General features: G+C 43.3%; 1 protein-coding gene across 1 annotated transcript in view; it reads left to right on the top strand.

Annotated features, from left to right (window-relative positions):
• Positions 1-25,284, top strand: part of LOC135509209 (guanine nucleotide-binding protein G(i) subunit alpha-1) — a 76,289-nt gene extending 51,005 nt beyond the window's left edge. The window contains exons 5-9 of the mRNA XM_064929674.1: positions 4,361-4,489; positions 4,719-4,848; positions 18,447-18,600; positions 18,859-19,050; positions 24,282-25,284. Of these exons, the coding sequence (XP_064785746.1) occupies positions 4,361-4,489; positions 4,719-4,848; positions 18,447-18,600; positions 18,859-19,049 (604 nt within the window). The 3' untranslated portion in view covers position 19,050; positions 24,282-25,284. The remainder of the gene's footprint in view (positions 1-4,360; positions 4,490-4,718; positions 4,849-18,446; positions 18,601-18,858; positions 19,051-24,281) is intronic.
• Positions 25,285-25,489: the final 205 nt, after the last annotated feature.

Here is a 25,489-nt window from a genome sequence, read left to right on the forward strand (position 1 = left end):
GTTAAAGGAATTGTCCGTGGAGCTCATAGACAGGATTGTGTCGAGGCACAGATCTGGAGAAGGGTAGCAAAACAATTCTGCAACATTAGTCCCCAAGAACAACGTGGCCTCCATCATTCTTAAATGGAATAAGTTTGGTACCACCAAGACTCTTCCTAGTGCTGGCCGCCTGGCCAACTGAGCAATCGGGGGGGGGGCCTTGGTCAGGGAGGTGACCAAGAACCCGGTGGTTACTCTGACAGAGCTCTACAGTACCTATATGGAGAAGCTTCCAGAAGGACAAGCATCTCTGCAGCACTCCACCAATCAGGCCTTCATGGTAGAGTGGCCACACGAAAGCCACTTCTCAATAAAAAGCACATGACAGCCCGGTTGGAGTTTGCCAAAAGGCACCTAAAGGACTCTGACCATGAGAAACAAGATTCTCTGGTCGGATGAACCCAATATTGAACTCTTTGGCCTGATATGCCAAGCGTCACGTCTGTAGGAAACCTGGCACCATCCCTACGGTGAAGCATGGTGGTGGCAGCATCATGCTGTGGGGATGTTATTCAGGGACTGGGAGACTAGTCCTAGGATCGAGGGAAAGATGAATGGAGAAAAGTACAGACAGATCCTTGATGATAACCTGCTCCATGGCTCTCAGGAGTTCAGACTGGGGTGAAGGTTCTTGTTCCAGGAGGACAACGACCCTAAGCACACAGGAGTGGCTTCAGGACAAGTCTCTGATTTTCCTTGACTGGCCCCGCCAGAGGCTGGACTTGAACCCAATCGAACATCTCTGGAGAGCTCTGAAAATAGCTGTTTAGCGATATTCCCCATCCAACCTGACAGAGCTTGAGAGGATCTGCAGAAATATGGGAGAAACTCCCCAAATACATTTGTTCCAAGCTTGTAGCGTCATACCCAAGAATATTTGAGGCTGTAATCACTGCCAAAGGTGCTTCAACAAAATACTGAGTAAAGGGTCTGAATACTTATATAAATGTGATATTTCCATATTGTTTCATGTATTTTTTGCAAAAATTACTAAACCTGTTTTTGCTTTGTCATCAATTTTAGAACAAGGCTCTTACGTAACAATGTGGGAAAAGTCAGGAGGTCTGAATATTTTCCGAATGCACTATATATATTGTATTTTTATATACATACACACAACCAGTCAAGTTTGGACACCTGCTCATTCAAGGGTTTTTTTCTTCTTTTTTTCTTCATTGTAGAATAATAGTGAAGACATCAAAACTATGGAATCATGTAGTAACCAAGAAAGTGTTAAACAAATCAAAATAGATTTTATATTTGAGATTCTTCAAAGTAGCCACCCTTTGCTTTGATGACAGCTTTGCACACTTTTGGCATTCTCTCAACCAGCTTCATGAGGTGGTCTCCTGGAATGCATTTAAATGAAAACGCAAACCATGCGATTATCTGAGGACAGCACCCCGCACAGGCAGGTGCGACACAAAAGTCAGAAATAGCGATATAACAAATGCCTTACCTTTGATCTTCTTCTGTTGTAACTGGGACCTTTTGGAGTGCCATCACAAATGGTAATTCGATAATGTCCTTTATATCCATAAAAACTCAGTTTAGCTGGTGTGCTTCAGTCAATAATCCACTGTTTTCCTCCATCAAAATGCATACAAAATTAATCCCAAACGTTACTAATAAACTTTTTCAAACAACGTTTATAATCAAACCTTTGGTATCCTAATACGCAAATAAAGTTTAAGACTGAGAATAGTATGTTCATTACCGGAGATAAATAAGAAAGAACGCGCTTTCCTCCACGCGCTTGGAAACACTACAGCCAAAATGGGAGCCTCTGAGAAAATCTGCAATTTCTGTTTTCCAAAAACCAGCCTGAAACTCTTTCTAAAGACTGTTGACATCTAGTGGAAGCCCTAGGAACTGCAATTTGGCAGGACTTGGGCTTATAATTATAGTACTAGCCATTGACAATAGTGGTAAGCTGAATTGTTTATTTTTTTGGGATGGTTTATACTCGGGGTTTCGCCTGCCAAAACAGTACTGTTATACTCACAGACAGAATTCCATCTTAATCTACCAATTATATGCATATCCTAGCTTCTGGGCCTGAGTAACAGGCAGTTTACTTTGGGTGCGCTTCTCATCCGGATGTCAAAATACTGCCCCCGACCCCAGAGGTTAACCTCTTGAAACTCCCCATCCCGGATCCGGGATCGTGACTAAAGCCTCAGGCTCATTAGCATAATGCAACGTTAACGATTTCTGAAAATCGCAAATAAAATGAAAATAATGCGCCTACTCTCAAGCTTAGCCTTTTCTTAACAACACTGTCATCTCAGATTTTCAAAATATGCTTTTGAACCATAGCAATTCACTAATTTGTGTAAGAGTATGCTAAGCTAGCTTAGCATTTTGAGTAGCATTTAGCACGCAACATTTTCACAAAAAACAGATAACCAAATAAATAAAATAATTTACCTTTGAAGAGCTTCGGATGTTTTCAATGAGGAGACTCTGTTACATAGCAAATGTGCAGTTTTTCCTGAAAGCATCTTTGTGTAGGAGAAATCGCTCCGTTTTGTACATCACATTTGGCTACCGAAACGAACCGAAAATTCAGTCACCTACAACGTCAAACTTTTTCCGAATTAACTCCATAATATCGACCGAAACATGGCAAACGTTGTTTGGAATCAATCCTCAAGGTGTTTTTTCACATATCTCTTCATTGATATATCTCTTCATTGATATATCGTTTGTGGAAGCCTGCTTTCTTCTCTGAATTCCATGGAAAAATACTTGCAGCTGAGTTTTGCGCACCAATTTCGGCGCAGGACACCGGGCGGACACCTGGTAAATGTGGTCTCTTATGGTCAATCTTCCAATGATATGCCTACAAATACGTCACAATGCTGCTGACACCTTGGGGAAAGGGCAGACTCACTCCTCTCGCATTCACAGCCATATAAGGAGACAATGGAAAACGGAGCCTCAAAAATCCTGCTCATTTCCTGGATGCCGTCTCATCTTGGTTTTGCCTGTAGCTCACGTTCTAGGGCACGCACAGAGAATATCTTTGCAGTTCTGGACACGTCAGAGTGTTTTCTTTCCAAAGCTACCAATTATATGCATAGTCGAGCATCTTTTTGTGACAAAATATTGCGCTTAAAACGGGCACGTCTTTTTATCCAAAAATGATATAGCGCCCCCAGAGTTTCAACAGGTTAACTGCACCTCAGATTGCAGCCCACATAAATGCTTCAGAGTTTAAGTAACCATCTCAACATCAATTGTTCAGAGGAGACTGTGTGAACCAGGCCTTCGTGGTCGAATTTCTGCAAAGACACCACTACTAAAGGACACCAATAAGAAGAAGTGAGTTGTGTGGGCTAAGAAACATGAGGAATGGACATAAGCCCGGTGGAAATCTGTCCTTTGGTCTGATGAGTCCAAATCTTTGCAAGATGCAGAGTAGGTGAACGGATGATCTCCGCGTGTTGTTCCCACCGTGAAGCATGGAGGAGATGGTGTGGTGTGCTTTGATGGTGACACATTATGTGATTTATTTAGTATTCAAGGTACACTTAACCAGCATGGCTACCACAGTATTATTGTAGCGATACTCCATCCCATCTGATTTGCACTTCGTCACACTATCATTTGCTTTTCAGCAGGACAATGACCCAAAACACATCTTGAGGCTGTGTATGGGCTTTTTGACCAAGAAAGAGAGTGATGGTGTGCTGCATCAGGTGACCTGGCCTCCACAATCACCCAACCTCAACCCAAGTACTATGGTTTGGGATGAGTTGGACCGCAGAGTGAAGGAAAAGCAGCCAACAAGTGCTCAGCGTGTTGGAACTCATTCAAGACTGTTGGAAAAGCATTCCTCATGAAGCTGGTTGAGAGAATGCCAAGAGTGTGCAAAGCTGTCACCAAGGCAAAGGGTGGCTACTATGAAGAATCTCAAATATAAAATATATTTTGTATTTTTGGTTAACACTTTGGGTACTACTTGATTCCATATGTTATTTCATAGTTTTGATGTCTTCACTATTATTATACAATGTAGAATATAGTCAAAATAAAGGAAAACCCTTGAATGAGTAGGTGTGTCCAAACTTTTGACTGGTACTGTATATTAGAAATGCAGGGCACTTTCAGACATTATCTTTTTCGGAGGGTAGGTTTTTACATGGTGGCGCAGCCAAGTCCACAAGGAGTCGTTGTGCCCCTCTTACATTCTTTGGGGAGAACCTCCTGCTTCAGAGTACACTAACATCCTTCATACAACTACAACAGACAGACCTCCCTATTCCCCCCCCCCTCATCTCACTCCCACTGTCTCCTTCCGCCTTTTCTCTCTCAGTTATCTGAATGACCTGGATAGGATAGCCCACGGAGCGTACGTACCCACCCAGCAGGATGTGCTGAGGACCAGGGTGAAGACCACCGGCATTGTGGAGACGCACTTCACCTTCAAAGACCTCCACTTCAAGTGAGACACAGTCTCTAGTTTACCCACTCTAAGGGTCTATCTCAATAGTCTAAGCCAACTCACAACACCCTCTGGGTGTGTGTCAACCTCTATAGTCAAGAGTGTTCAATTCAGGGCTGAAGTTTGCTGGCTGTAGTGTTAATGAGTAGTGTGATGTTTGAAAATACTTTGAGTTTTCATGTGTGTTTGCGCGTTCATGCTAAGTCTGTATTTATATTTTCCTCCCCAGGATGTTTGATGTGGGGGGTCAGAGGTCCGAGAGGAAGAAGTGGATCCACTGCTTTGAGGGAGTCACTGCCATCATCTTCTGTGTGGCGCTGAGTGACTACGACCTGGTGCTGGCCGAGGACGAGGAGATGGTGAGATTCATCCCTCCCTCGCCCTCATTCTATCTCTCTCTCTCAGCCCCTGCGCATCAGTCATTGTTATTGTGCACTCTCCCTCTGTCATCCTTGTTCATTTTCATCCTTTCCTCATCCCCCCCCTACACTCTCTCATGCTTTGCACATTTGTCATCCCTTACTGGCGGGTAGGAGCGTTGGGCAAGTAAACTAAAGGTTGCTGGATCAAATCCCTGAGCTTCCAAGGTAAAAATGTGTCGTTAGGTAAAGGTAAAAATCTGCCCCTGAACAAATAAAATCAAATGTATTTATATAGCCCTTCGTACATCAGCTGATATCTCAAAGTGCTGTACAGAAACTCAGCCTAAAACCCCAAACAGCAAGCAATGCAGGTGTTGAAGCACTTTGGCTAGGAAAGGCCAAAACCTTGGAAGAAACTACTTGGAACCAGGCTATGAGAGGTGGCCAGCCCTCTTCTGGCTGTGCCGGGTGGAGATTATAACAGAACATGGCCAAGATGTTCAAATGTTCATAAATGACCAGCATGGTCAAATAATAGGTCTGGGACAGGTAGCACGCCCGGTGAACAGGTCAGGATTCCATAGCCGCAGGCAGAACAGTAGAAACTGGAGCAGCAGCACGGCCAGGTGGACTGGGGACAGCAAGGAGTCATCATGCCAGGTAGTCCTGAGGCATGGTCCTAGGGCTCAGGTCCTCCGAGAGAGAGAAAGAAAGAGAATTAGAGAGAGCATACTTAAATTCACACAGGACATCGGATAAGACCGTAGAAATACTCCAGATATAACAAACTGACCCTAGCCCCGACACACAAACTACTGCAGCATAAATACTGGAGGCTGAGAAAGGAGGGGTCAGGAGACAGTGGCCCCATCCGATGATACCCCCGGACAGGGCCAAACAGGAAGGATATAACCCCACCCACTTTGCCAAAGCACAGCCCCCACACCACTAGAGGGATATCTTCAACCACCAACTTACCATCCTGAGACAAGGCCGAGTATAGCCCACAAAGATCTCCGCCACGGCACAACCCAAGAGGGGGGGCCAACCCAGACAGGAAGATCACATCAGTGACTCAACCCACTCCAAGTGACGCACCCCTCCGAGGGACGGCATGGAAGAGCACCAGTAAGCCAGTGACTCACCCCTCCGAGGGACGGCATGGAAGAGCACCAGTAAGCCAGTGACTCACCCCTCCGAGGGACGGCATGGAAGAGCACCAGTAAGCCAGTGACTCAGCCCCTGTAATAGGGTTAGAGGCAGAGAATCCCAGTGGAAAGAGGGGAACCGGCCAGGCAGAGACAGCAAGGGCGGTTCGTTGCTCCAGAGCCTTTCCGTTCACCTTCACACTCCTGGGCCAGACTACACTCAATCATATGACCCACTGAAGAGATGAGTCTTCAGTAAAGACGTAAAGGTTGAGACCGAGTTTGCATCTCTCACATGGGTAGGCAGACCATTCCATAAAAATGGGGGTCTATAGGAGAAAGCCAATTAGGAGGCCTGCGTCTTGTGACCATAGCGTACATGTAGGTATGTACGGCAGGACCAAATCAGAGAGATAGGTAGGAGCAAGCCCATGTAATGCTTTGTAGGTTAGCAGTAAAACCTTGAAATCAGCTCTTGCCTTGACAGGAAGCCAGTGTAGGGAGGCTAGCACTGGAGTAATATGATCAAATGTTTTGGTTCTCGTCAGGATTCTAGCAGCCGTATTAAGCACTAACTGAAATGTATTTAGTGCTTTATCCGGGTAGCCGGAAGGTAGAGCATTGCATTAGTCTAACCGAGAAGTAACAAAAGCATGGATTCATTTTTCTGCATCATTTTTGGACAGAAATTTCAGATTTTTTCAATGTTATGTAGAAAAAGCTGTCCTTGAAAAAGTCTTGATATGTTCATCAAAAGAGAGATCAGGGTCCAGAGTAACGCCGAGGTCCTTCAGTTTTATTTGAGACGACTGTACAACCATTAAGATTAATTGTCAGATTCAACAGAAGATCTCTTTGTTTCTTGGGACCTAGAACAATCATCTCTGTTTTGTCCGAGTGGTTTAAAAGTAGAAAGTTTGCAGCCATCCACTTCCTTATGTCTGAAGCACAGGCTTCTAGCGAGGGCTATTTTGTGGCTTCACCATGTTTCATTGACATGTACAGCTGTGTGTCTTCCGCATAGCAGTGAAAGTTAACATTATGTTTCGAATGACATCCCCAAGAGGTAAAATATATATATATAGTGAAAACAATAGTGGTCCTAAAACGGAACCTTGAGGAACACTGAAATTTACAGTTGATTTGTCAGAGGACAAACCATTCAGAGACAAACTGATATCTTTCCGACAGATAAGATCTAAACCAGGCCAGAACTTGTCCGTGTAGACCAATTTGGGTTTCCAATCTCTCCAAAAGAATGTGGTGATCGACGGTATCAAAAGCAGTACTAAGATCTAGGAGCACGAGGACAGATGCAGAGCCTCGGTCTGATGCCATTAAAAGGTCATTTACCACCTTCACAAGTGCAGTCTCAGTGTTATGATGGGGTCTAAAACCAGACTGAAGCATTTTGTTTATAATATTTGTCTTCAGGAAGGCAGTGAGTTGCTGCACAACAGCCTTTTCTAAAAATTGAGAGGAATGGAAGATTCGATATAGGCCGATTTTAGTTTTTTATATTTCCTGGGTCAAGGTTTGGCTTTTTCAAGAGAGGCTTTATTACTGCCACTTTTAGTGAGTTTAAATCCAATTTTATTTGTCACATACACATGGTGAGCAGATGTTAATGTGAGTGTAGCGAAATGCTTGTGTTTCTAGTACCTACGATGCAGTAATAACCAACGATTAGTCTAACCTAACAATTCCAAAACTACTACCTCATACACACAAGTGTAAAGGGATAAAGAATATGTACATAAAGATATATGAATGAGTGATGGTAGAGAACTGTATAGGCAAGATGCAGTAGATGGTATCGAGTACAGTTTATACAATTGAGATGAGTAATGTAGGGTATGTAAACATTATATAAAGTAGCATTGTTTAAAGTGGCTAGTGATATATTTTTACATCAATTTCCATCAATTCCATTATTAAAGTGGCTGTAGTTGAGTCAGTGTGTTGGCAGCAGCCACTCAATGTTAGTGGTGGCTGTTTAACAGTCTGATGGCCTTGAGCTCTCCCTCTGGAGAGCCTTGCGGTTGTGGGCGGAGCAGTTGCCATACCAGGCGGTTATACAGCCCGACAGGATGCTCTTGATTGTGCATTTTTAGAAGTTTGTGAGTGCTTTTGGTGACAAACAGTTGCGCCTTCTTCGCGACGCTGTCTGTGTGGGTGGACCAATTCAGTTTGTCCGTGATGTGTACGCAGAGGAACTTAACTTACTACCCTCTCCACTACTGTCCCATCGATGTGGATAGAGGGGTGCTCCCTCTGCTGTTTCCTGAAGTCCACAATCATCTCCTTTGTTTTGTTGACGTTGAGTGTGAGGTTATATTCCTGGCGCCACACTCCGAGTGCCCTCACCTCCTCCCTGTAGGCCGTCTAGTTGTTGGTAATCAAGCCTACCACTGTAGTGTCGTCCGCAAACTTGATGATTGAGTTGGAGGTGTGCATGGCCACGCAGTCGTGGGTGAACAGGGAGTACAGGAGAGCTCATAACGCGCCACGCAGTCGTGGGTGAACAGGGAGTACAGGAGAGCTCATAACGCACCCTTGTGGGGCCCCAGTGTTCAGGATTAGCGGGGTGGAGATGTTGTTACGTACCCTCCCCACCTGGGGGTGGCCCGTCAGGAAGTCCAGTACCCAGTTGCACAGGGCAGGGTTGAGACCCAGGGTCTCGAGCTTGATGATGAGTTTGGAGGGTACTATGGTGTTAAATGCTGAGCTGTCGTCGACGAACAGCATTCTCACATAGGTATTCCTCTTGTCCAGATGGGTTAGGGCAGTGTGGTTGCGATTGCGTCGTGTGTGGACCTATTTGGGCGGTAAGCAATTTGGAGTGGGTCTAGGGTGTCAGGTAGGGTGGGGGTGATATGGTCCGTGACTAGTCTCTCTAAGCACTTCATGATGACGGAAGTGAGTGCTACGGGGCGTTAGTCGTTTAGCTCAGTTACTTTAGCTTTCTTGGGAACAGGGACAATAGTGGCCCTCTTGAAGCATGTGGGAACAGCAGACGGATAAGGATTGATTGCATGCTCTGAGGATGTGGCTGGGGATGCCGTCTAGGCCTGCAGCCTTGCGAGGGTTAATACGTTTAAATGTTTTACTCACGTCGGCTGCAGTGAAGGAGAGTCCGCAGGTTTTGGTTGCGGGCTATGTCAGTGGCACTGTATTATCCTCAAAGCGAGCAAAGAAGTTATTTAGTCTGTCTGGGAGCAAGACATCCTGGTCCGCGACGGGGCTGGTTTTCTTTTTGTAATCTTTGATTGGCTGTCGACCCTGCCAAATACCTCTTGTGTCTGAGCCATTGAATTGCGACTCTACTTTGTCTCTATACTGACGCTTAGCTTGTTTGATTGCCTTGCGGAGGAAATAGCTACACTGTTTGTATTCGGTCATGTTTCCGGTCACCTTGCCCTGGTTAAAAACAGTGGTTTGCGCTTTCAGTTTCACACGAATGCTGCCATCAATACACGGTTTCTGGTTTTGGAATGTTTTAATCGTTGCTATGGGTACGACATTGTCAATGCACTTTCTAATGAACTCGCTCACCGAATCAGCGTATTCGTCAATGTTGTTGTTGGACTCAATGCGGAACATATCCCAATCCACGTGATCGAAGCAGTCTTGAAGTGTGGTATCAGATTGGTCGGACCAACGTTGAACAGACCTGAGCGCAGGGGGCTTCTTGTTTTAGTTTCTGTCTGTAGGTTTGGAGCAACAAAATGGAGTCGTGGTCAGCTTTTCCGAAAGGAGGGAGGGGGAGGGCCTTATATGCGTTGCGTAAGTTAGAATAACAATGATACAGGGTTTGGTACACATCCGGTGGATAAAGAGCCATTTATTATGTTCAACATAGGAGCGCCAAGCACAGGAAGCAGTTCTTTCAGTGGTTTAGTTGGAATAGGGTCCAGTATGCAGCTTGAAGGTTTAGAGGCCATGATTATTTTCATCATTGTGTCAAGAGATATAGTACTAAAACACTTGAGCGTCTCTCTTGATCCTAGGTCCTGGCAGAGTTGTGCAGACTCAGGACAACTGAGCTTTGAAGGAATACGCAGATTTAAAGAGGAGTCCGTAATTTGCTTTCTAATAATCATGATCTTTTCTTCAAAGAAGTTCATGAATTTATTACTGCTGAAGTGAAAGCCATCCTCACTTGGGTATTGCTGCTTTTTAGTTAGCTTTGCAACAGTATCAAAACTAAATTTCGGATTGTTCTTATTTTCCTCAATTAAGTTGGAAAAATAGGACGATCGAGCAGCAGTAAGGGCTCTTCGATACTGCACGGTACTGTCTTTCCAAGCTAGTCGGAAGACTTCCAGTTTGGTGTGGCTTCATTTCCGTTCCAATTTTTCTGGAAGCTTGCTCCAGAGCTCGGGTATTTTCTGTAGCACGACTTTTGATGCTCCTTGGTTGGGGTCTGAGCAGATTATTTGTTGCAATTGAAAACCTAATAAAATGGTGGTCCGATAGTCCAGGATTATGAGGAAAAACATTAAAATCCACAACATTTCTTCCATGGGACAAAACTAGGTCCAGAGTATGACTGTGACAGTGAGTAGGTCCAGAGACATGTTGGACAAAACCCACTGAGTCGATGTTGGCTCCGAAAGCCTTTTGGAGTGGGTCTGTGGACTTTTCCATGTGAGTATTAAAGTCACCAAAAATTTGAATATTATCTGCAATGACTACAAGGTTCGATAGGAATTCAGGGAACTCGATGAGGAACGCTGTATATGGCCCAGGAGGCCTGTAAACAGTAGCTATAAAAAGTGATTGAGTAGGCTGCATAGATTTCATGACTAGAAGCTCAAAAGATGAAAACGTCTTTCTTTTTTTGTAAATTGAAATTTGCGATCATAAGTGTTAGCATCACCTCGGCCTTTGCGGGATGCACGAGGGATATGGTCACTAGTGTAACCAGGAGGTGAGGCCTCATTTAACACGGTAAATTCATCAGGCTTAAGCCATGTTTCAGTCAGGCCAATCACATTAAGGTTATGATCAGTGATTACTTCATTGACTATAATTGCCTTTGAAGTAAGGGATCTAACATTAAGTAGCCCTATTTTGAGATGTGAGGTATTACGATCTCTTTCAATAATGACAGGAATTGAAGTCTTTATCCTCGTGAGATTGCTAAGGCGAACACCGCCATGTTTAGTTTTGCCCAACCCAGGTCGAGGCACAGACACGGTCTCAATGGGGATAGCTGAGCTGACTACACTGACTGTGCTAGTGGCAGACTCCACTAAGCTGGCAGGCTGGCTAACAGCCAATGACTAGGGTTTTCAATTTGTCAGAGCTAATGGTGGGAAGCTTCGGCGTCTCAGACCCCATAACGGGAGGGGTAGAGACAAGAGAAGGCTCGGCCTCAGGCTCCGACTCGCTGCTTAATGAGGAAAACCGGTTGAAAGTTTCTGTAGGCTGAATGAGTGGCACCAGTTGAGCATTCCTACAGCATTTCCCTCCAGAAACCATGAGAAAGTTGTCCGGCTGCGGGGACCGTGCGAGGGGATTGTCTAGTTAATTAAATAAAGGTGAAATAAAAAATAAAAACTGTAAAGTAATCTCCTAATTTATTTCACAAATTGACTGCAGATATTATCTTAAAGTAAAAATGTATTAATAAACTTCAAAGAAATTGTTTTGAAGAAGAAAAAAATATATAATCAAAATACCCAGGTATATGGTATACATTGCTTTTAAGTATTCATCCCCTTGGCATTTTAGCTATTTTGTTGCATTACAACCTGTAATTTAAGTTAGTTTTTTATTTGGATTTCATATGATGGACATACTCAAAATTGGTGAAGTGAAATTTAAAAAATAACTTGTTTTTTAAAAATCTTTTAAAAAATAAAAATGGGAAAGTGGTGCGTGGGTATGTATTCACCCTCTTAGCTATGAAGCCCCTAAATGAGATCTGGTGCAATCAAGTATCTGGTGCAATCAATTCAGAAGTCACATAATTAGTTAGATTGCACACAGGTGGACTTCATTTAAGTGTCACATGATCTCAGTATATATACACCTGTTCTGAAAGGCCCCAGAGTCTGCAACACCATTAAGCAAGGGGCACCACCAAGCAAGTGACACCATGAAGACCAAGGAGCTCACCAAAGAGGTCAGGGACAAAGTTGTGGAGAAGTGCAGATCAGGGTTGGGTTATAAAAAAATATCAGAAACTTTGAACATCCCAGGGAGCACCATTAAATCCATTATTAAAAAGTGGAAAGAATGTGGCACCACAACAAACCTGCCAAGATACGGCAGCCCACCAAAACTCACAGACCAGGGAAGGAGGGCATTAATCAGAGAGGCAACAAAGATGCCAAAGATAACCCTGAAGGAGCTGCAAAGCTCCACAGCGGAGATTAGAGTATCTGTCCAGAAGACCACTTTAAACCGTACACTCCACAGAGCTGGGCTTTACGGAAGAGTGGCTGGAAAAAAGCCATTGCCTAAAGAAAAAAATAAGCAAACACTTTTGGTGTTTTCCGTAAGGCATGTTGGAGACTCCCCAAACATATGGAAGAAGGTACTCTGGTCAGATGAGACAAATTGAGCTTTTTGGCCATCAAGGAAAACACTGTCTGGCTCAAAACCAACACCTCTCATCACCCCACGGTGAAGCTTAGTGGTGGCAGCATCAAGTTGTTGGGGATGTTTTTCATCGGTAGGGACTGGGAAACTGGTCAGAATTGAAGGAATGATCTATTTTGCTACCTGACAACTTTAGGGTTTTTACTTTTTAATTACCGTTTATAATTTTGTTTTTTCCCTCAACTTTTTCACTCGGACGCTTTATCTGGACATGGTTCGTCAGGACCTCCAACAGCCGAAGCTAAGTAGTAACATTAACACGATGCCTTCTAATTGCAGTCGCTGTACTCATAATATACAGGAGAACAATCGACTTATGGCGAGGATAGCTGTGCTACAAGCCCAGCTTCAGACGCAATCGTTAGGCAAGGGTAATTTCAGTGTAGGAAAGGATGAAACAGCATCTGTGCCACCAGTATGTACAGATAGTAGTATAAATCCCCTGGCAAAGTCCCCGCAGCCGGACAACTTTCTCACGGTTTCTGGAAGGAAATGCTGTAGGAATGCTCAACCGGTGTCGCTCATTCAGCCGACAAACTTTCAACCGGTTTTCCCCATTAAGCAGCGGCTCGGAGCCTGAGGCTGAGCATTCTCTTGTCTCTACTCCTCCCGTTACGGGGTCTGAGACGCCGAAGCTTCCCACCATTAGCTCTGACAAATTGAAAACTAGTCATTGGCGACTCCATTACCCGCAGTATTAGACTTAAAACAAATCATCCAGCGATCATACACTGTTTACCAGGGGGCAGGGCTACCGACGTTAAGGCTAATCTGAAGATGGTGCTAGCTAAAGCTAAAACTGGCGAGTGTAGAGAGTATAGAGATATTGTTATCCACGTCGGCACCAACGATGTTAGGATGAAACGGTCAGAGATCACCAAGCGCAACATAGCTTCTGCGTGTAAATCAGTGAGAAAGATGTCGGCATCGAGTAATTGTCTCTGGCCCCCTCCCAGTTAGGGGGAGTGATGAGCTCTACAGCAGAGTCTCACAACTCAATCGCTGGTTGAAAACTGTTTTCTGCCCCTCCCAAAAGATAGAATTTGTAGATAATTGGCCCTCTTTCTGGGACTCACAAACAAACAGGACCAAGCCTGACCTGCTGAGGAGTGACGGACTCCATCCTAGCTGGAGGGGTGCTCTCATCTTATCTACCAACAGACAGGGCTCTAACTCCTCTCGCTCCACAATGAAATAGGGTGCAGGCCAGGCAGCAGGCTGTTAGCCAGCCTGCCAGCATAGTGGAGTCTGCCACTAGCACAGTCAGTGTAGTCAGCTCAGCTATCACCATTGAGACCGTGTCTGTGCCTCGACCTAGGTTGGGCAAAACTAAACATGGCGGTGTTCGCCTTAGCAATCTCACTAGGATAAAGACCACCTCCATTCCTGTCATTATTGAAAGAGATCATGATACCTCACATCTCAAAATAGGGCTACTTAATGTTAGCTCGCTTACTTCAATGGCAATTATAGTCAATGAACTAATCACTGATCATAATCTTGATGTGATTGGCCTGACTGAAACATGGCTTAAGCCTGATGAATTTACTGTGTTAAATGAGGCCTCACCTCCTGGCTACACCAGTGACCATATCACCCGTGCATCCCGCAAAGGCGGAGGTGTTGCTAACATTTACGATAGCAAATTTCAATTTACAAAAAAAAATGACGTTTTCATCTTTTGAGCTTCTAGTCATGAAATCTATGCAGCCTACTCAATCTCTTTTTATAGCTACTGTTTACAGGCCTCCTGGGCCATATACAGCGTGGGGCGGCAGGGTAGCCTAGTGGTTAGAGCGTTGGACTAGTAACCGGAAGGTTGCAAGTTCAAACCCCCAAGCTGACAAGGTACAAATTCATTGTACCTAGTCATCGAAAATAAGAATTTGTTCTTAACTGACTTGCCTAGTTAAATAAAGGTAAAATAAAAAGTTCCTCATTGAGTTCCCTGAATTCCTATCGGACCTTGTAGTCATAGCAGATAATATTCTAATCTTTGGTGACTTTAATATTCACATGGAAAAGTCCACAGACCCACACCAAAAGGCTTTCGGAGCCATCATCGACTCAGTGGGTTTTGTCTAACATGTCTCTGGACCCACTCACTGTCACAGTCATACTCTGGACCTAGTTTTGTCCCATGGAAGAAATGTTGTGGATCTTAATGTTTTTCCTCATACTCCTGGACTATCGGACCACCATTTTATTATGTTTGCAATTGCAACAAATAATCTGCTCAGACCCCAACCAAGGAACATCAATAGTCGTGCTATAAATTCACAGACAACACAAAGATTCCTTGATGTCCTTCCAGATTCCCTCTGTCTACCCAAGGACGCCAGAGGACAAAAATCATTTAACCACCTAACTGAGGAACTCAATTTAACCTTGCGCAATACCCTAGATGCAGTTGCACCCCTAAAAACATTTCTCATAAGAAACTAGCTCCCTGGTACACAGAAAATATCCGAGCTCTGAAGCAAGCTTCCAGAAAATTGGAACGGAAATGGCGCCACACCAAACTGGAAGTCTTCCGACTAGCTTGGAAAGACAGTACCGTGCAGTACCGAAGAGCCCTTACTGCTGCTCGATCATCCTATTTTTCTAACTTAATTGAGGAAAATAAGAACAATCCAAAATTACTTTTTGATACTGCAAAGCTAACTAAAAAGCAGCATTCCCCAAGAGAGGATGGCTTTCAATTAAGCAGTGATAAATTCATGAACTTCTTTGAGGAAAAGATCATGATTATTAGAAAGCAAATTACGGACTCCTCTTTAAATCTGCGTATTCCTTCAAAGCTCCGTTGTCCTGAGTCTGCACAACTCTGCCAGGACCTAGGATCAAGAGAGACGCTCAAGTGTTTTAGTACTACATCTCTTGACACAATGATGAAAATAATCATGGCCTCTAAACCTTCAAGCTGCATACTGGACCCTATTCCAACTAAACTACTGAAAGAGCTGCTTCCTGTGCTTGGCCCTCCTATGTTGAACATAATAAACGGCTCTCTATCCACCGGATGTGTACCAAACTCACTAAAAGTGTCAGTAATAAAGCCTCTCTTGAAAAAGCCAAACCTTGACCCAGAAAATATAAAAAACTATCGGCCTATATTGAATCTTCCATTCCTCTCAAAAATTTTAGAAAATGCTGTTAGGCAGCAACTCACTGCCTTCCTGAAGACAAACAATGTATACGAATTGTATCAGTCTCGTTTTAGACCCCATCATAGCACTGAGACGGCACTTGTGAAGGTGGTAAATGACATTTTAATGGCATCGGACCGAGGCTCTGCATCTGTCCTCGTGCTCCTAGACCTTAGTGCTGCTTTTGATACCATCGATCACCACATTCTTTTGGAGAGATTGGAAACCCAAATTGGTCTACACGGACAAGTTCTGGCCTGGTTTAGATCTTATTTGTCGGAAAGATATCAGTTTGTCTCTGTGAATGGTTTGTCCTCTGACAAATCAACTGTAAATTTCGGTTTTCCTCAAGGTTCCGTTTTAGGACCACTATTGTTTTCACTATATATTTTACCTCTTGGGGATGTCATTCGAAAACATAATGTTAACTTTCGGATGACACACAGCTGTACATTTCAATGAAACATGGTGAAGCCCCAAAATTGCCCTCGCTAGAAGCATGTGTTTCAGACATAAGGAAGTGGATGGCTGCAAACTTTCTACTTTTAAACTCGGACAAAACAGAGATGCTTGTTCTAGGTCCCAAGAAACAGAGATCTTCTGTTGAATCTGACAATTAATCTTAATGGTTGTACAGTCGTCTCAAATAAAACTGAAGGACCTCGGCGTTACTCTGGACCCTGATCTCTCTTTTGAAGAACATATCAAGACTATTTCAAGGACCGCTTTTTTCCATCTACGTAACATTGCAAAAATCAGAAACTTTCTGTCCAAAAATGATGCAGAAAAATTAATCCATGCTTTTGTCACTTCTAGGTTAGACTACTGCAATGCTCTACTTTCCGGCTACCCGGATAAAGCACTAAATAAACTTCAGTTAGTGCTAAATACGGCTGCTAGAATCCTGACTAGAACCAAACAATTTGATCATATTACTCCAGTGCTAGCCTCCCTACACTGGCTTCCTGTCAAAGCAAGGGCTGATTTCAAGGTTTTACTGCTAACCTACAAAGCATTACATGGGCTTGCTCCTACCTATCTCTCTGATTTGGTCCTGCCGTACATACCTACACGTACGCTACGGTCACAAGACGCAGGCCTCCTAATTGTCCCTAGAATTTCTAAGCAAACAGCTGGAGGCAGGGCTTTCTCCTATAGACCTCCATTTTTATGGAATGGTCTGCCTACCCATGTCAAAGACGCAAACTCGGTCTCAACCTTTACGTCTTTACTGAAGACTCATCTCTTCAGTGGGTCATATGATTGAGTGTAGTCTGGCCCAGGAGTGGGAAGGTGAACGGAAAGGCTCTGGAGCAACGAACCGCCCTTGCTGTCTCTGCCTGGCTGGTTCCCCTCTTTCCACTGGGATTCTCTGCCTCTAACCCTATTACAGGGGCTGAGTCACTGGCTTACTGGGGCTCTCATACCGTCACCTGCGTGGGTTGAGTCACTGATGTGGTCATCCTGTCTGGGTTGGCGCCCCCACCCCCCCTCTCTTTCTCGGAGGACCTGAGCCCTAGGAACATGCCCCAGGACTACTTGACATGATGACTCCTTGCTGTCCCCAGTCCACCTGACCGTGCTGCTGCTCCAGTTTCAACTGTTCTGCCTTATTATTATTCGACCATGCTGGTCACTTATGAACATTTGAACATCTTGGCCATGTTCTGTTATAATCTCCACCCGGCACAGCCAGAAGAGGACTGGCCACCCCACATAGCCTGGTTCCTCTCTAGGTTTCTTCCTAGGTTTTGGCCTTTCTAGGGAGTTTTTCCTAGCCACCGTGCTTCTACACCTGCATTGCTTGCTGTTTGGGGTTTTAGGCTGGGTTTCTGTACAGCACTTTGAGAAATCAGCTGATGTACGAAGGGCTATATAAATAAATTTGATTTGAATTGATGATGGATTGTGCTAAATACAGGGAAATTCTTGAGGTAACCTGTTTCAATCTTTCAGAGATTTGAGACTGGGACGGAGGTTCACCTTCCAGCAAGACAATGACCCTAAACATACTGCTAAAGCAACATTCGAGTGGTTTAAGGAGAAACATTTACACGTCTTGGAATGGCCTGGTCAAATCCTAGACCTCAATCCAATTGAGAATCTGTGGTATGACTTAAAGATTGCTGTACACCAGTGGAACCCATCCAACTTGAAGGAGCTGGAGAAGTATTGCCTTGAAGAATGAGCAAAAATCCCAGTGGCTAGATGTGCCAAGCTTATAGAGACATACCCCAAGAGACTTGCAGCTGTAATTGCTGCAAAAGGTGTCTCTACAAAGTATTGACTTTGGGGTGGTGAATAGTTATGCACGCTCAAGTTTTCTGTTTATTTTTTGTCTTATTTCTTGCGGGTTTCGCCAAAACATATTTTGCATCTTCAAAGTGGTTGGCATGTTGTGTAAATCAAATGATATAGACCCCCAAAAAATCTATTTTAAATCCAGGTTGTAAGGAAATAAAATAGGAAAAATGCCAAGGGGGGTGAATACTTTCGCAAGCCACTGTATACGGTACACCATCCAAGCCTAGACTAGCCTGCCTGGTCCCAGATCTGTTTGTGCTGTTTTGCCAATACAATGGTCATTTTCCCGGCAAGTCGGTTCAAACAGATCTGGGACCAGGCTATAATGGGATCACTGAATATGTAACTAAAAGCATTGTGTGGTTGTCTTTCTGTCCCTCAGAACCGGATGCATGAGAGCATGAAGCTGTTTGACTCCATCTGCAACAACAAGTGGTTCACAGACACCTCCATTATCCTCTTCCTCAACAAGAAGGATCTGTTCGAGGAGAAGATCAAGAAGAGTCCTCTCACTATCTGTTACCCGGAGTACGCAGGTAAGAGACACACACACACACACAATCTGTTACCCTATCTACAAATCATCTTGAATTCCAAATTCTTGTGATTCAGAAGTCTTGCTCGGGTCAATCGACTCGAACACACAGCGCGTTCCAAGTTGTCTTAATTGCAGTCGTGTTGTGCAGATTATTAGATCTTGCAACACCTGGAAAATTGTCTAACATCTCAGGAACTCCTAATGGTTAAGGAAAAACAGACAGTACATCCCTCTCTCCTTGCCCCGTCTCTCCCAGGTTCCAACACGTACGAGGAGGCGGCGGCCTACATCCAGTGTCAGTTTGAGGACCTGAACAAGAGGAAGGACACCAAGGAGATCTACACCCACTTCACCTGTGCCACCGACACCAAGAATGTGCAGTTTGTCTTCGATGCAGTCACCGACGTCATCATCAAGAACAACCTGAAGGACTGTGGCCTCTTCTAGGGTAGGCAAAACATAATTATTAACTGGGTGTTTCGGCCCTGAATGCTGATTGGCTGAAAGCCATGTATCAGACCGTATACCACGGGTATGACAAAATATTTATTTTTACTGCTCTACTTACTTTGGTAACCAGTTTTTAATAGCAGTAAGGCATTTATAACATTCGCGACGTGATGCGTCGTGCCTAAGAACAGCCCTTAACCGTGGTATATTGACTATATACAACAAACCCCCAAGGTGCCTTATTGCTTAAATATAACTTAGCGTGTATAACGTAATGTTATAAATACTCTGTTCATAAAAGGCAATTCATTACGTGCAGTAATAACAAAGGTTGTAATAAAGGTCCCGAACAGTCAATATGTTTTTCATGATATTTTATGATACTTGGAAGACACCAGATCAAAGTAGGAACAATTACTGTTGCTTCTACACTGATAAAGTTTGATCATAAATTTACTGGTTCCCTACCCCATGTCAAACACTTGGAATAAGTACCGCCTTGTAACCAACATCGCAGAAGGCGTGTTCGCAAAGGGGCTTGGTTTACATCGCTAGTAGCTCGTGTATTGGTTTCATAATTTGACTTCAGCATGTCAGTAAATATAATTATAAGGTTTCCTCTACTCATCTACAGTACCTTCAGAAAGTATTCACACATCTTGACTTTCTCCATATTTTGTTACTACAGCCCGAATTACATTTAGATTTTGTGTCACTGGCCAACACACACATACCCCATAATGTCAAAGTGGAATGATGTTTTTAGAAATTTGTACAAATTAGCAAATGTACAGCGGAAATGTCTTGAGTCAAAGTCACATAAGTTGCATGGACTTCCTGTGCGAAATAAGTGTTTTAACATCATTTTTGAATGACTTTTTCTGTACCCCACACAGAATTGCCTGTAAAGTCCCTCAGTCGAGCAGTGAATTTCAAACACAGATTCAACCACGAAGACCAGGGAGGTTTTCCAATGCCTCGCAAAGAAAGGCACCAATTGGTAGATGGGTTTTTAAAAAAACAGACATTGAATATCCCTTTGAGCATGGTGATGCTATTAATTACACTTTAGATGGTGTATCAATACACCCAGTCACTACAAAGATGCCGGTGTCCTTCCTAACTCAGTTGCCAGAAAGGAAAGAAACTGCTCAATGATATTCCCATGAGGCCAATGGTGACTTTAAAACAGTTAGAGTTTAATGGCTGTGATAAGGTGTATTAGCATCTTCTCCTTCCGTTTTCTCCGGGCTCAATGGTCGTTCGATCACCCCTGGAGCTTTGGTGCAGTGGTTTCGATGTTACCACGTGGTGCTTCCTTCTACCTATTCGTGTTGCTAGGACCACCTTGTAGGAACCCTCTCGCCTTGGCTTGTTCCACTTCCTCCGGAACACTCGGATGTAGACCTGGTCCCCTGGGATCACCAGACGGGGAACCTCTCGTCTTGGTTCAGGTTTTCACCTTCTTTCCGTGAGGTTTAAAAACTCAGAGACTTTTAGCCTCTGTATGGTGTGATCATAGAACAATCGTATTTCTATCTCTCATCACACAACATAATGACATTCCAGCTGAAGCTGGTGACTTCCTTCACTTCAGCCTTTGCTGCTTTTAGTTTCTCCACTTTCTCCTTCTGGTTCCCAAGAGAGTGATAGCACAAGACTTGCAAAGCAATGAGAAATACAAAACATAAGTATTAACCTCTCTAGGGTACATGGGACGGTAGTGTCCCACCTCATCAACAGCCAGTGAAACGACAGGGCGCCAAATTCAAAACAACAGAAATCCCATAATTAAAATTCCTCAAACATACATGTATTTTACACCATTTTAAAGATACACTTGTTGTAAATCCAGCCACAGTGTCCGATTTCAAAAAGGCTTTACGACGAAGGCAAACCAAACGATTGTTAGGTCAGAGCCAAGTCACAGAGAAACACAGCCATTTTTCCAGCCAAAGAGAGGAGTCACAAAAAGCAGAAATAGAGATCAAATTAATCACTAACCTTTGATGATCTTCATCAGATGACACTCATGTATGTTACACAATACATGTATGTTTTGTTCGGTAAAGTTCATATTTATATCCAAAAATCTGAGTTTACATTGGCGCGTTATGTTCAGTAATTCAAAAACGTCCGGGGATTATGCAGAGCCACATCAATTTACAATTAATTTATAAAGCAGTAACCACATTTATTTTCTTGTCTGAGCAGTCCTCTATTAATTAATTTATACATTTATAAAGTATTACAAGCCGAGCTGGTTCATGAAGTAACTCCCTTTCCAGCCTTGGCACACACTTTATACAGGTTTCATCCTTACGTCTCACACATCATAACTCTTCTTTATGTTAATGATTTAGCCACCATTATCTTTTTGCCTTGCACAAATTGTAGTTTGGTTTCACATTAGGGCATAGAAACATGCTATATCAATGGTACAAAAATAAACAGACATGCCCACTCCCCAGACAGGTGCATGTCCAATGGTGTCGTCTAATGACCTAGACACACACACACAGAGTGCACTTATCCTGCTGACTACTACAAAGTGTATAATGGGCACATATGTACTGGAACATTTCCAGTAATGGGTGAGAAAAAAATACAATGTATTCCATTTAGAATTCAGGCTGTAACAACACATTGTTGTACTTTTTACCCCCTTTTTCTCCCCAATTTCATGTTATCTAATAGATAGTCTTGTCCCATCGCTGCAACTCCCCTACGGACTCGGGAGAGGCAAAGGTTGAAAGCCATGCGTCCTCCAAAACACGACTCTGCCAAGCCGCACGGCTTCTTGACACCCTGCTCGCTTAACCCGGAAGCCAGCCGCACCAATTTCTCAGAGGATACACAGTACACTGGTGACCAAAGTCTGCATGCACTGCGCCCGCCATCGCTAGAGTGCGATGGGACAAGGACAACCTGGCTGGCCAAACCCTCCCCTAATTCAGACAACGCTGGGCCGATTGTGCGCCGCCTCATGAGTCTTCCAGTCGCGGCCGGCTGCGACACAGCCTGGGATCAAACCCGGGTCTGTAGTGATGCAGTGCCTTAGACCGCTGCACCATGAATACTTTTAGGGTTCCACTTTCATCTGTGTCAGGTGTTCGCTAGTTACTGGCTAGCTAGGTCTTCAGCCTGCATGGAACAAAAGCAGGGGAAGGGTTTCTCAAAACTCTTGATGCATTTGTCATGCCATTACGTCATGAGACATGTAAAACGGGAGACTCCTATAAACTTCTTGACATAATTGATAGTTATGATTAGAGGTCGACCGATTAATCAGAATGGCCGATTTAATAAGGGCCGATTTCAAGTTTTCATAACAATCGGAAATCGGTATTTTTGGGCGCCGATTTAAAAAAATATATATATATATATTTTTTATACCGTTATTTAACTAGGCAAGTCAGTTAAGAACACATTCTTAGTTTCAATGACGGCCTAGGAACGGTGGGTTATCTGCCTTGTCAGCTCGGGGGATCCAATCTTGCAACCTTACCGTTAACTAGTCCAACAAAATAAAGACCTGTCTCTCTCTCGTTTCACTCCACAAGGAGACTGCCTGTTACGCGAATGCAGTAAGCCAGGGTAAGTTGCTAGCTAGGATTAAACTTATCTTATAAAAAACAATCAATCGATCACTAATTAACGACACATGGTGGTTGATATTACTAGATATTATCTAGCGTGCCCTGAGTTGCATATAATCTGACTGAGCATACAAGTATCTAAGTATCTGACTGAGCGGTGGTAGACGGAAGCAGGCGCGTAAACATTCATTCAACTGCACTTTAGTGCGTTTTGCCAGCAGCTCTTCGTTGTGCGTCAAGCCTTGTGCTGTTTATGACTTCAAGCCTATCAACTCCCGAGATGAGGCTGGTGTAACTGAAGTGAAATGGCTAGCTAGTTAGCGCGCGCTAATAGCGTTTCAAACGTCACTCGCTCTGAGCCTTGGGGTGGTTGTTTCCCTTGCTCTGCATGGGTAACGCTGCTTCAATGGTGGCTGTTGTCGTTGTGTTGCTGGTTCGAGCTCAGGGAGGAGCGAGGAGGGGGACGGAAGCTATACTGTTACACTGGCAATACTAAAGTGCCTATAAGAACATCCAAATGGTATAGAGGGAAATAGTCCTATAATTCCTATAATAACTACAACCTAAATCTTCTTACCTGGGAATATTGAAGACTCATGTTAAAAGGAACCACCAGCTTTCATATGTTCTCATGTTCTGAGCAAGGAACTGAAACGTTAGCTTTCTTACATAGCACATATTGCACTTCTACTTTCTTCAAAACTTTGAACATTGTTTCATTGAACATGTTTCATTATTTACTTGAGGATAAATTGATTTTCTTGATTTATTATGTTAAGTTAAAATAAGTGTTCATTCAGTATTGTTGTAATTGTCATTATTACAATTTGTTTTTAAATTTATTGACCGATTTAATCGGTATCGGCTTTTTTGGTCCTCCAATAATTGGTATCGGCGCATCTTAATATTGTCTGACAGTCAATATACTGTATATATGTCATGTACCCTGACTTCACCCTGCAAATTTTCAACTAAAATTGTCCAAGATGAGCTAGCGAGCATGATAAACAGTGCTGACAATTCCAGTTGGGCTACCTAGCAAAATGATATAACTAACATTTTGTCTATATTGATGCTGTTAGAATAACCAAACAGTTGGATAAACAAATCATGTGGTTAAACCTTATGTGATGTATGACAGGATTGGATGATGTATGCAATTATAATGTTTGTTGCTTTGTGTATCAGCAAATTTGCTTGAAATAATCTCACTGCAATACTGCTCACCATAGGTGTTTTCAAAAATGTCAGAGAAAGTGAGCTCTCCACCCACTCAGCCTTTTAGCTCCCCGCCCACTCAGTCTTTCTTTTCAGACTTCCTGGTAATTTGACATATGAGAAAGTCATAAAAAAAATTTTTTTAATTTGAGCATTTTTATTGGGAAAAATATTTTGGATGATTGTTTCAGTCACTCAAAAGGCTATTTTACGTGGGAATCGAAATAGTGGTTCGGGACCTTAAGACTTTCTGGAGTCAGGCCTGGACAGATGCTCAATTGCCCAGATACCCAAATAAACCCTCCCCAAACCTGGTGTGTATGTCTGAAGGGATTGTATCGGCATTATGACAAGGTACCTAGCATATCAGAGGTGTTATCTAAACATTTTGTTTTACCCTCTTTCTGTACAGGCAGTGTGGTGGCCAGAGTGCGCTCAGTGACTTTCTTGGGGACGTCTGTGACTGGAGGGGGGCAGATCATGGACACTTTGTAAAGGACGTCTCTTTTAACCTCTTACCTTATGTTGATCTCTGAAAGGGTTTAAAATGCCTTGTAGAAAACGTTTGTGTAAAATATTTGTACAACTGTCACTAAGGCCAGAGTTTTTCACTGTTTTTAAAATGTTTTTGTTTTAAGAGGTCAAGGTTTTATTTTTTTAAAGAGGGGCCTTTGCATTTTGTTTCTTCTTATTCTAGGAGAGGAATGGACACTTTTTTTTCTATTTGTAGGTACTTGTGCCTTTGCATGCCTTAGTTGCAGTGTGTTTGTTTTTGTTAGCTAAATTGTAATAATGTATTTAGATGTTATAATTAATTACACCACCCTCCCCAAATATTATCTCTATTTGGTTCCAAATATGGTTTCCATGATTGACATCCCAGAATTATTGTATCCATGGAAATGATGGAATAGACCAATGAAGACCATCTCACTCTTACACACTGAGAGCTGTGTGTGTGTCTTTGTGCATGACTGTATGCTTGAGTGAGTGAGTAGCATGCATGAATGTGTGGATATAAATACAAAGGGACTCTTTTTACTTGTCATCCTCTTTCAGTCTTGTTTTCTGGAACATGTACCAAAAAGGCAAATTTATATTTAATGCGACGTCACATGGTTGGTGTGACATTGCGGATGGTAACATTCCTACACCAAATCATTATTTTAAAGAGAAACTTTGAAAAGAGGATGACAACTGCAGCCTTGTAGCAGACGAGGGGGACAAAGGGAGGTAAATGGGTGTATTTGCACTGTTATGATGTTGACGATAAGTTTCATAATGGTTTCAGGTTACATATCCCCCTAACCCCCAACCCTTCTGTTTCCATTGGATGGGGACTAATAGTGGACTAATTTCCATTATTTTGCTAATAAAATAAATGCTGTGGTGAAACGACGACATCCTTCAACAATGATGGCCTCAATTTCTTTCTTGTGATGATTTTGGACTAATATTTGTATTTTTCTGCCACCCTTGACACTACATGCCAACATGCACAAACACTCATGCATACATGTGGTTTTACACGTGCTTATACACCCAAGCATTGTTCACCTGACAAAACAGGTTAAACTCACTGTCTTGTCCTTACCTGTGACATCACTCCAGGTATCCATG

The sequence above is a fragment of the Oncorhynchus masou genome, chromosome 22 (genome assembly GCF_036934945.1).
Source record: "Oncorhynchus masou masou isolate Uvic2021 chromosome 22, UVic_Omas_1.1, whole genome shotgun sequence".
NCBI lineage: Eukaryota > Metazoa > Chordata > Actinopteri > Salmoniformes > Salmonidae > Oncorhynchus > Oncorhynchus masou.